Consider the following 12,814-nt stretch of genomic DNA (forward strand, 5'->3'; position numbering starts at 1 on the left):
ACAAATGCAGTTTTTCATCTGTGACAGATATAATATAAATGCTATTATTCATATTGCATAACTGGGAGAGAACCACCGACAATGACTATTGTTTATGCAAAAATTAAGAAGAGAGAATGTAGAATTTTGCAACAGGTGACAACAGACTTTTCAGAAAACAGAGTTCATTACATAGTCACATCCAAGCAATGCTTGTCACTGGGAGATTTTGTTAACACCCATTTGACCGAGATGCATAATCTTGTGGAAAGTGAGATACAGTACAGCTGTACATTGCCAGCAATACATTTGGTTCCAGCGAACACAGTCTGTGCCTATCTGTGCCTATCTGTTAGGTATACAGACAAGGAATGGAAGGAGACTCAGTCCTGTGAGTATGCCACCAGTAGAGACTGGATCCAGCCAATCTCTGCATCAACAGTCAATCTAAGGTGGAGTGCCATGACTTGTATTCAACATCGTCTTAAGCAGATTTCACCTTGAGCAGCAGAATGGTCTCTCCCTTTCTTTCACCTGTATGCCCCTACATCTATTCTGGGTGTTCTTTCAGTCCTCTAGAACAGAAATGAGGACCTGAAATTTATCAGAAAACATTCCCCCCCAGAAAACTCCCCTAAGATAATCTTCTTACTCTTTTTTTTTTGGGGGGGGGAGACCACTATGAAGAATTTTATTTATTGACCACCTTTTTTTGTGGTGGTTAGTATTTTCCCCTACACTCTGTTGACAATGCTCCCTAACTCCTCTAGGTACTTTGCATTGTAGTTAATGCAAAATGGTGGCCATGATTCCAACACAGTTGATTCTGCTATTGCAGGGCAAAAGCCTTTTACGGGAAAGAAGGGAACAAAGTTGACACATGTAACTGGTAGTGCAATTTTTACATCAGCTCTTTTTATTTCAGGGAATTAGCAAACCGCTATACACCTTTTCTTATCCCCTGGGTGGATATAGTCTAGTCCAGAACAGAGTAGATTAGCATATATTTAGATTAGCATATATTTACTCAAGATTAAGGTTGATTCAGGCTTTAAAAATATATGTATCCAGATTTTTGGTAGCAATTGAAAAGAAATGGTGTGGAGGGGTTCATCTGTGTTTTGCGCTCTTTAGCTCCAACAGCTAAAACCAAATACACACAAAAGATCCAGCTGTTTAGAACTGCTATTATACTAGTCCACATAATTTTTCTTTTTTTCGTGAAAACAAAACAAAAGAGTTGTGCAATGTATTTTACAATCATTTCTTTCTCTCTTGATGTTCTCTCATTAACTGCAGTGCCTACAAAAGCTCTATGGCAAAGAAGAGAAAAGCTGAAGAGCAGATTTTGGGTGTTCCAGTCAACAAAAGGAAGTCTCTGTTAATGAAACCCCGTCACTACAGTCCAAGTGTAGAAGGCAAAGGGGAAAATGAGGACAAGACTGACCTGCAAGACAACAGCAATGATCTCAAAGCAGGTATCAAATATTAGTGGCTCCAGAGGAATGTAAAAAGCATCTAAGTGTTGGTGCTGACCTTCAAAGCCCTAAATGACCTTGAAAGAGCAACCTGAAAGAGCAACTCCACCCCCATCATTCAGCCCAGATGCTGAGGTCCTCCTCCGGGGGCCTTCTGGTGGTACCTCACTGCAAGAAGTGAAGCTACAGGGAACCAGGCAGGGGGCCTTCTTAGTAGTGGCACCCATCCTGTGGAGCATCCTCGCATCAGATGTCAAGGAGATGAGTAACTATAAAACCTTTAGAAGACATTTGAAGGCAGCCCTGGATGGAGAAGCTTTTTAATGTTTAATGTATATGTTGGTAGCTGCCCATAGTAGCTGGGGCAACCCATTCAGATGGACAGGATACAATTGAAATTATTATTATTATTATTATTATTATTAATTAAGCTAATGCTCCTGAGAGAACAAAGGGTAGAATAATCTCACTGGGCACTAGCAATAAAAGGCAGATAATTTGAACAAAATGTGAATAATGAGACTGAGAAATAAATAGAAATATGGTTTGTAGCCAATTAAGTTCTACTCAGAGTAGACCCATTGAAATTAGTGAAGTTAATCATGTCCATGATCTTCAATGGGTCTACTCTGAGTAGGCCTAGCACTGATCTGAACTTGTGACCCTTTAGATGTTGTTGTTCTTTTAACTCCCATCAGTCCCAGCCAGCATGAGCAATGACAACCAAAGGTATCAAGTTAGATTTTAATCCCTTTTTCTTAAAATCTGGGTCAGCATTAGTTTTAAGTGATAATATCCATATCAGTTTCAGGTTGTATTAGCTCTCCACTGCCTAAAAAGATTATTGATGCTAATGTGCACACTACTGTATGGAAAGAAAGAAATTGGGGGGGGGGGACACACACGCCCAATTTGCTCATGGGCATTACTTTTGCGGAGAGTAGAGAACAGGAGGACAGAAGGGCAAGCTCCACTCTTGAACCTTAATAAATGGAAGAACAAGCTGGAAAGCTGTGGCAAGAGTAAATTGCATAGGCACCACAGTTGAAATTAATTATACAATACTGTGCTGAAAACACAAATGAAGAAAGGTGAACTTTTGGCACAGCCAATCCACAGAAGGCTTATGAATAAGAATGGAGGAAATCCATCCACACTTACAGTCCACTAGCTTTTTGAAAAACACATGCGCTCAGGAGATCTGCCACTATTATAACCATACCGGGGGGCAGGGGGAGAGAGAAGCAGCTTCTTTCTCTGCATTATTTAATGTTGTTTGTTTCCCAACATTTAACACAAGCAGTTAATACGTGAGTAATATTAATATTTTGTCTAGGCTCACAATACTTCTATATGTCAAGTCAATCAATCTTGATGACTGGATTCAAGAAAATTCTCTAACACACACACACACACACACACACACACACACACAATCAAATCTGCCCCCTAGAAAAGTTACTTTTTGGCCTGTTCATTTGGGGGTGAGATCACCTGGTCACATTGCTCGGAATCATGCTTCCAGTTATTCATCTTAATGTCTAACACTATGAGCACCTTTTTCTGAGAATTGGCACATGGGCAAACCACACTCTTTCCCTACCTGTCTTTGATTTTACAGCCTAATATGCAGAGGACAAATGGGACTGTGCCTCCTGGCTGGTGTCACACGCCTAGCTCAGTGGCGGAGCTTCATGCTCCAGCACCGGGGGGCGTCCTGGGGGCGTGGTGCACATCCTGGGGGCGTGGTGTGCTGCCTGAAGGGGCGTAGCGCCCAGTGCAGCCTGGGGGGCAGCTGCGATAGCACCCCACTGGGGTTGCGCTGCTGGGGGTGGTGTGCTCTCCCCACACTCTTCTTCCTTCGCCAGTGGACATCTATATATTGGGTAAAAATCTCGGGCGGGTACTGGCTGTTTTTGTTGCAGGAAAAAAAACACCAATCTATTCTGGTGGAACTTCTAAAAAATAACAACAGAAATAAAGTTGCCTCAGAGTGGCGCAAGCCACGCACCAACAAAACGAGTGCATGGTAAAACATTTCAAGAAAAGGGCCACATCTTCCGGTCTAGGGCCCAAGAAAACCTCCAAGAAATAACTAATAAATATTTTCCTTTAATGTATAACAAACAGTTGAACCAAACAATTATGTAAACTGGAAGTGACCCAAAATGCTAACAGTTTGGCAGCCGTAAAGTGAAATGCATTGTGGTGGCACATGTGCATTTGTGTCTCCTCCTCCTTTCCACAATAATCTGCACTTAATAGGAATATTTTAAACTATGTAGCTAAGCAACAGAGGTAATTGTTGCTTTCTAGAGCTTTTGTTAGGCACTCCACCATAGCCCAAATATGCATAATTAGGTATAATGTCTATAAATCATTATTGTACACATGTGGGTAGTTAAGTGGATTGAGAGAATAGTTCAATGAATTGGACATATTCACTGAAAATGCTTTTTATTTGTTTTCTGTAGTTGATAATACTTTGAAATTATGATAACCCTTTACACTTTCTCTTAATAGCTCACTGTTGTTGAGACAAAACTTCATTTGCATTTTTAGATGATATTTAATTTATGATTTAAACCCAGAGTTGGTCTGACATGGATTCTTCAAAGAACCAGACTGTCTTATCTATTTTATTGTAAGCTTGTTTATCTCAATTTTTCCCCCTCTAGGAAGTAAAATGTAGACCATTCCAGTTTATGTTGAATACATCCCAACTAAAGAATGCACCCTATAATCAGCATTATTGAAGGGGCTAGTGTTGTGGCTAAATTCTTCCTTTCATCCAAAAATGCTTTTAGTTACTATGGTAATATTTACTTGATCCTGGCAGACCAGTGTTGATTTTAGGGAGATAATTACCAGAAAGAAAGATGATGGAGATGTATTTTGGAGTGTCCTTGTCAGGGGGGGAAATGTTTAGGGAAAAAAACTAAATGAGACACAAAGGATTTATTGTATTTCAGCATTTGACACCCCTTTCCAGTAGCCTTTACTACCTTCTGTTTCCTGCTGTGATTTCAAAGAAAAAAATTGTTTCTTAACACAAGATACATGTGTATTTTGCCATCTTTAGTAAAAATAGAAATCTACTTTTTTATTTAAAAAAAATCTCCCTTGTGATCTAATATATTCTTTAGTTCTATGACTAACATGACTGCTTCTAACATGTATCCTGTGAGCTATAGAATTACAGTCTCTCATTAAACCAAAAGTGACCCAGAGCATTCATTTTATATATTTTTAAAAAATCTATGAAGAAGAGAAGGAATGTTGTTGTTGTTGTTGTTGTTGTTGTTGTTGTTCCTGTTCCTATTCCTATTTATTTACTACCCACCCTTCATAATACTCCAGGGTGGGTTACAACAATTTAAAATAAAACACTAAGAGCAGTTTAAAAAGCAAGTGATGCAACTATAGGTGACAATGTTACATTTATCTGATATTTTTTGAAAGCTTTGTTTCATCACAGCAGCAAGTCAACACCTCCTCAGTGAAGAGCAGATACCTTGCCTTAACTTCAGGGCCACTACTGCCATCAATCCATCCTTGCATGTTTACTGTAGTCTGAAGCAGAAGGGAGAGAATGGATGGCAATATGGCGCTGTGAAACAGCTACCCAGTATGGAGATTCTTCTTCAGCATAAAGTTATAATAGTACCAAAACCTTTAGCTGGGTTCAGGATAGCTTTATTCTGCCCTCACATGTTTCAAACTATATTAGAATACTGGAGGAATAAGCAGTTCAATCACTGCAGGCACTATGTTCGTCTTCCCCCATAGCTTTTCAGACTACGGTAGAACTAATGGCCCCCTTTTTGGGAAGATGTCCCCACTGATGTCAATGAAAATAGGAGCAGCTTCACAAGTACATTTAGTGCAGCAGCATCCAAGGATTTTGTTATATATGATATTCCAAACCATACACAGGCAACGTGTCTTTTACTTGTAATGTTTAAATTAACATGCTAGTTTTCAAACACAAGAGAGTCATGTTGTAAAGTAGTTGTGTGATACTTTAGGCATGTTCCAGAGTCACAGCCAAAGTTCTATTTACTGCAAGGTGTTCATATGTGAAATAGGTACATGCTGAAACGATCGTACAGTTGTTGCATGGATCTGCTCTGTATTTTCACAACACAACATTTTGGTCATTTGAATTGGTCAGTTATAGTATATATTTAAAGTATGCTCTACTGCAACCTTCCCCAAGTTGGCACCCTCCAGATGTTTTTGAGTATGACTCCTGTTAGGTCCAGCTACCTTAGTTGATGGTTAGGAATGATGGGAATTAAGAACATAGGAGCCTGCTGGATCTGGTCAGTGGCCGATCTAGTCTAACATCCTGTTCTCACAGTGGCCAGATGCCTATATAGTGGTACCTTGGTTCTCAAACTTAATCCATTCCGGAAGTCCATCCCAAAACCAAAGCATTCCAAAACCAAGGCATGTTTTCCCATAGAAAGTAATGCAAAACGGATTAATTTGTTCCAGACTTTTAAAAACAACCCCTAAAACAGCAAATTAACATGAATTTTACTATCTAACGAGACCATTGATCCATAAAATGAAAGCAATAATCAATGTACTGTACTATAAAATAAAGAAGACAATATTGTAGATAACAAAAATTTAAAAAAAAAATCTTACCTGCACTGATGATAGTCATTGTTTGGATTTGGGGCTTTTATCCATTCACACAATCTATCAATCAGTAGCTGAACTGGGTTCCACACAGTCACAAAAACAAATTAACTGAAAAAGCAGCATAAACAAAAACACAAAATCAATAGCAAAAACAAAAGTGCCAAACTTAATCCATTCCAGAAGTCTGTTTGACTTCCAAAATGTTCAAAAACCAAGGCACAGCTTCTAATTGGTGCAGGTGCCCTGTAAACAATAGCTGACAGCTGCATTGGACATTTGGCTTCTGAAAAACGTCTTTCTTCCGGGTTTTCAGCATTGGGGAACCAAGACATTTGAGTACCAAGGCATTTGAGAACCAAGGTGTTTGAGAACCAAGGTACCACTATATGAAAAATACAAGCAGAACCTGAGCACAGTAGCATTCCACCCACATAATTCCCAGTAACTGATATTCAGAGGCATACTGACAATGTAATTATAGTCTGGAGGGAACCAGGTTGGGGAAGTTTGCTGTACTACAGAGCATGTTTGCTCAATACGATTCTAGTTCATGTTCATAAAACAGATATTTATCTTGAGCAAACCTATCATCTTAGATTACTTAATATGAATGAGACTAATTTAGAAATAAGTGGCTTGTGGATTATGGTCAAAGAAGAAGGAATTTATTTTAATGTTGTGCTTTTCTCTCTTTTTCCTGCCTCTAGAAGAGACTAATATAACACCAGCAAAAGCTACCCCTAATTTGGATGTGCAAGAAAATGATCAAATGACGGACAATTATGCCAGCTACCAGGACCTAATGGCCAAATCTTTAATTAACTTTGAAAAAACAGAGGAAGAAACTCCAGACCCCCCAGAGAATAATAAACTGAGTGACAGTAGCAGCAAGTCCTTAGAAATGGAGAATAACAATGTTGATGAGTGTTACATGATTAACTCATTAGTAAGAAAAGACAGAATTTGTGTTTCGGACCCACAGTTCTGCTCCTCTGAGGATAATGAAAGTAGTTCTGAAATTCTGGACAATGAATGGGATAGCTCTTCAAATTTCTCTGAAGAGATAAGCGTCAAACTTCCTCTAAATACAACATATATTGTAGGATGTAATCAGCAAGATGTCCTAAAAGTGCCAGGAGTCAAAACCGAAGAAGCAGATTTCAACAACTCTGAAACTATTTGTGACTCAGATACAGGGCCACTAGAATCACAGGAGTCGCGTGTTGAATCTTTCAGCAACAGGAGTCAAAATCCATTTCCAGACAGCGAGGAAGATGAGTGTCTATCAGAAAATACAGAAATGTCATTTGACTTGGATAAAACAAAACATAACTTGAGCTTGCTGGAACGAGCAATAGCTCTGCAGGCAGAGCAGGGCCATGTCTTTCATAGCACCTACAAAGAACTGGACAGGTTCTTACTAGAGCATCTTGCTGGTGAAAGAAGACAAGCCAAAGTGATTGATCTTTGTGGTAGACCAATCTATAACAACAAACGTAAGTTCACGTTCCTTGTTCAAAGTGGATTGCGCATTTGTGTAGACAGCTGGTAATTTCTCCACACCAACAACGCTCAGCTGGGAGACATGACTGCCATGAACCTGGCCTGGCAGCGGTGTCCTGTTGAATTCCAGCATAGTATATTGGTAGGGCAGAGGGGCAGAGCCAATCTGGCACTTCCATTGCTGTTCCCAAACTCCCCTGAGCTTACTGCTACCCTGCCTTGGTAGCTCACCATTTAGTACACTGCGGTGATATCATTGCCAGGAGACAGCAATTCCCAAGTGAGAAACCACTGGACTATATGGTTCAGTGAGGAATGTATAAATAAGGCTGTTCAGATTGACAGAATAAGATAAAATTATGGTGTGCAGTTACCAAAAAACCCTACGTGTTTGTGCTCCTTCTGTGGTCTGAAAACATTGTGAGAGTTAGCAAGATTTCCATACAATGTTTCATATACACATCCAAGAACTGCAATGTGCTATACATGGCACTGCCTTTTAAGATGGTTTGGAAAGTCCAGCTGGTGAAGAATTCAGCAGCCAGGTTGCTCACTAGGGCAAAATGTTTTGAGCATAGAATACCAATCCTGGAGCAACTGCACTGCCTACCATTACTTTCCAGGCCCAATTCAAAGTGCTGGCTTTGACCTATAAAGTCTTAAACAACTCAGAGCCACAATAATTCAAGGATCACCTCTCCTCATATGAACTGACTGTGATCATCATCTGAGGCCCTTCTTTGTGTGCCTCCTCCACAGGAGGTCCAGAGGGTGGCATCAAAGGAACAGGCATTTTCTGTGGTTTCTCCCCATTTGTGGAATGCTCTCCCTGGGGAGGCTTGCCTGGCACCTTCATTACGTATCATTAGGTACCAGGCAAAAACAATCCTAATCAATTAAGCAAACTATGGCCTAAGGGGTACAGTTTTTGTTTGTCATTATGTTATGCATTATTGTAAATCACCCTGTGATTCTCAAATGAAAGGTGGTGTAGAAATTAAATAAATAAATAAATAGAAACATATTATACCGTAGATTTGTACTGGGTGCAATGGAATGAATTCAGCTCCTAGTAGTCAGAGTCATTTGCAGATAATATGAATTTCAAAGTGTTCCTAGTTATTCTTTAATCCTCACCACTATATTAATCTTAGCTTAACAATGACGCCTCAGTGTTTAGAATACCAAACTCTTAAGTAAATGGAGGATACTTTAGGAAAAACTACCCAGCTAATGAATGGATGTACTTAATTAAATGCAGTGCAACATATTACAAAATAAATATCTCATATTGTATTATTTCTATATATTATATTTATTATATTTAGATAGCTTTACATAACAGGTGATGCAGGTCTATGTATAATAAGGGTAAATAACCGCCTATTGAGAATAGCAGATTCCCATGTGGCCACATAGGTCCTTTTGAACATTTCTGATTTCCAATTCTCTTCCTCTCCCCATTCCATAGCCAGTTCTCCTATTATTTCTCTGTTTTTCCGGCAGCCAATGTCTTCTTAGCCTCTGCTGCCATGCTTTCTTGTGCAGTATGAGCCTTGTTAAACCAATGGTGTGATCAGCATCAGGGAGGGTGTTTATTCTCTGATGCTGAGTTACCCATAGACTCTTCTGGTTTGGCTATGTGCTGCAGTGGCTAGTAATGGCATTGATGACCTGGAAATGGGATGAGCACAGGAAGATCCCACTGTGTCCAGTCTTGAACATTAGGTGAAGCCAAAGCTGCTGGGTTATAGGATGTGAAGGATAAAGATGAGAGCCAGTAACATACAGCAAGACTCTTGAGAGATATATCCCCTTCATTGGACTGAGGTTAGAAAAGTCCCTGAACTGGAAGCCTTGAAAAATAATGATGGGCTTTCTTCAAGAAGGTTGAGCCCTTGATGATGCTTTATCTGATGGTCTTTTTTCCATAAAGTGTTATGAAGGCAAGAGCATGAAGAATGGTTGAAAATGAGTTACTGGCTGAACTAGGTGGGAAGCAACACATCAGGGAAGCTACAAAGAGAAAAACTTAAGAAACACAGACACAAACTTTCCTTGTGCCTTTGTCTATAAACACATCTATTTGCAAACTACTTGCAAATATTACAGTTGCCCTGATTGCAAATCGATACACTGCACTTAAGTTTGTTATAGTTTGTTTTTGTTATGTGGATTAGATATATAAGGAAATAGCTATACAACATATAAGGAAAAAATACAACTACTCATCAACATAGACAATATGTGACAACCTTAGCTCACATTTTTTCAGCTGTCCCAATTTACCAAGAACAGTTTCTTTTCTGATACCTGCCCCTGGAAAATCTTTTAATATTCAAGGCTCTCTAAAGATTTTATTATTATTTATTTATTCATGGATGGTTCCAATTTTCTTTCTCATGACTCAAATATATTCCCCATTCCAAAACCTTCAGTTTAAACAATTTGCTTAAAATAATTGATTTAAGAATGTTAAAATGTGTGTAGGATTTCAGTGTACTTAACACCTTGACAGAGAACCGCTGACTCTTAAAACCTCCCCTCTCTCCCTCTACACACGCACGCACACACACGCATGCGTGCACACACACACACACAGAGAGAGAGAGAGAGAGAGCAATGTTCCGTCTAGGTGACAAGACTTCATTGCTATTTTCTGCAGATTTGCCTAGGCCTGAAAAGAGAGAGACCAAATGTCCCATTCCAGGATGTGATGGCACAGGGCATGTGACGGGATTGTATCCACACCACCGCAGTCTTTCAGGTTGTCCACATAAAGTCAGAGTGCCACTTGAAAGTAAGTACAATTTCTTTATAATTTGCAGCCAAAAACTGTGTGTGATTCCTTGAGGATTGTGGTCATTTCTGCACTCTTGGTCTCTTTCCATTCACTGGCCTCTCAGTAGCATCGCTGTAGTGTTTTGTGAACTTATACAACTGCTTGGCTGAGAGTTAAGCCACAATGGCTTCTTACATGGCATTCATTCATTCATTCATTCATTCATAGCAGGGTTTTCCAACATGGTGCCCTCCCAGTAATTCAGAATGCAAGTCCTATAATCCTTGGCCATGCTGTCTGATGCTAATGGGAGCTGTACCCCACAACCTCTGGAGAGTACCAAGTTGACTACTCCTGATTTAAATACTTACAGCCTTTCAGAGCTGTATAACTCATTAAGCTCTCTTACTTGCTCACTCTTTCTCACACATGTATATATACATTTACTGCAGGGGTGTGGAACCTTTGCCCCTCCAGATGTTGCTGAACTACAATTCCCATCAGCCTCAGTTAGCATCAACTGTGATCAGTCATGATGGGAGCTGTAAACGGCAACATCTGGAGGGCCAAATGTTCCTGACCCTCCATTTACAAACCTAGATCTGTCACGGTTGTAGAATGTGTTCTCTCACCAGCATCAAGCAACACTATTCAAAACAAACATTTTCCATCTAAGGTTATTCCAGTGGCACTATTACCCCCCTTTTTAAAAGATAAATTGCACATGCATTTGTGCAGTCTGCTTGCATTGAAATCAGTGGAACTTACTATCAAGAAACAGTGACTTGGAAATCCTTGGTGCTTTAATGAGGGAAATCCTTGGTGCTTTAATGAGCTGAGTTAGGTGCCCCAGCCATAAAGCCTGGCTCCTCAGGGTGCCCTTGTGCTTACCTTCCCAAACAGTAGTCATTTGTGGCAGTACTTCATCTCAGGAGCAGCAGGCACAATGAAGTGAACAAAGCAGTTTACCACACACTGCACTGCTAGGGCTGACAGCAGTTTACTTCTGCAATGACTTTTGGAGTAAAATATTGCTGCTTGAGAGGGTTGTGAGAAGGTGCACCCAGTGCTTTTTTTCTGGGGGTACGCAGGGCTACGCATACCCCTAAACATTTTGTGAATCTTTGTAATTTTGTCCATTATTTTTCCTGATTTGAACTATAAAATGGTGGTTTTCTTGAGTCAAAATGAGAGTAAAAAAAAAGGTAAAGGTACCCCTGCCCATCAGGGCCAGTCGTGACCAACTCTAGGGTTGCGCGCTCATCTCGCTCAAGAGGCTGGGAGCCGGCGCTGTCTGAAGACACTTCTGGGTCACGTGGCCAGCGTGACTAAGCTGCATCTGGCGAGCCAGCACCAGTGCCACACACAGAAACGCCGTTTACCTTCCCGCTAGAAAGCGGTCCCTATTTATCTACTTGCACTTAGGGGTGCTTTTGAACTGCTAGGTAGGCAGGAGCTGGGACCGAACGACAGGAGTTCACCCCACCACGGGGATTCGAACCGCCGACCTTTCAATCGGCAGGTCCTAGGCTCTGTGGTTTAACCCACAGCACCACCCGCGTCCCTCCAAAATGAGAGTTCCCCTAAACATTTTTTTAGGGGGGGAAAGGCCTGGGTGCACCTATAATATTTTTATCCTGGGACATGAGTTGTTCACACCAGCCTCTGATGTGCTTACATGATTGGAGGCAGTGACAGAGCTTCATGCTCCAGCACTGGGGGGGGGGGGGCAGAGAGCAGGCAGGGGCGGGGCTGGCACGCATCCTGTGGGTGTGGCGTGCATCCTGGGGGCGTGGCATGCTGCCTGCAGAGGCATGGCACCAAGCGTTGGGAGGGGGGCAGCCGTGATGGCACCCCACCAGGATCGGGCTGCCAGGGGCAGTGTGCTCCCTCCACACTCCTCTTCCTCCACCAGTGGTGGGAGGTTGACACCAAGGTTAAAGTAGGTTTAAGGACCCAACAAGTTTGGCAGGATCAGAGAGATGCATGACCATGTAGAAAATAGCAGGGTTGCTATCCCTGATGTGTGTTCACAGTTCCATGAAGGCCCATGATGGCTCAAACATTTGGAACTTCTTGTTCATGTAGAAAATTCTTAGTTTTATTTTATGACTATAACCATGTGATCATAACTTCTGTACAGTATCTCCCAAGTTTTGAGTGAGGAATCGCACTGTTATGATGATATGTGTTTGGGTCACTATTTTCTTCTTCTTTTTAGTCCTTGCAATGCATGAAAATGTTCTAAAGTGCCCCACTCCTGGGTGTACAGGAAGAGGACATGTCAACAGCAACCGCAACACTCACAGAAGGTAAATCCTAGTCTGTTACCACTGGTGATAAACTAGGCCAGGGATGCAGAAACAGTCGACTCCAAATGTTGTTGAAATCCAGTTCCCACCATCCCCAACTGGCATGC

The 12,814-nt window shown here is 41.0% G+C and overlaps 1 protein-coding gene and 1 long non-coding RNA gene across 16 annotated transcripts in view; one reads left to right on the forward strand and one right to left on the reverse strand.

Moving 5' to 3' along the window:
- ST18 (ST18 C2H2C-type zinc finger transcription factor) overlaps positions 1-12,814 on the forward strand; it is a 185,699-nt gene that overhangs the window by 130,285 nt on the left and 42,600 nt on the right. For all 12 annotated transcript variants that reach the window (XR_014513872.1, XM_083450973.1, XM_083450972.1 and 9 more), the window contains 4 exons: positions 1,279-1,457; positions 6,818-7,606; positions 10,279-10,413; positions 12,617-12,707. Coding sequence is in view for 11 of the 12 variants with exons in the window: in XM_083450973.1 (XP_083307099.1) it covers positions 1,279-1,457; positions 6,818-7,606; positions 10,279-10,413; positions 12,617-12,707 (1,194 nt within the window). In the remaining variant the exon portion in view is untranslated. The remainder of the gene's footprint in view (positions 1-1,278; positions 1,458-6,817; positions 7,607-10,278; positions 10,414-12,616; positions 12,708-12,814) is intronic.
- Positions 1-12,814, reverse strand: part of LOC310682545 — a 32,372-nt gene that overhangs the window by 848 nt on the left and 18,710 nt on the right. For 3 of the 4 annotated variants that reach the window (XR_014513973.1, XR_014513974.1, XR_014513975.1), the window contains exon 4: positions 7,293-7,392. The exons of the other annotated variant lie outside the window; for it this stretch is intronic. This is a non-coding gene — a long non-coding RNA (uncharacterized lncRNA). Of the gene's footprint in view, positions 1-7,292; positions 7,393-12,814 lie in introns of those variants that run through there. 4 annotated transcript variants of the gene reach the window in all.

The sequence above is a fragment of the Podarcis tiliguerta genome (genome assembly GCF_965153285.1).
Source record: "Podarcis tiliguerta genome assembly, chromosome: 7".
In the NCBI taxonomy this organism is placed as follows: domain Eukaryota; kingdom Metazoa; phylum Chordata; class Lepidosauria; order Squamata; family Lacertidae; genus Podarcis; species Podarcis tiliguerta.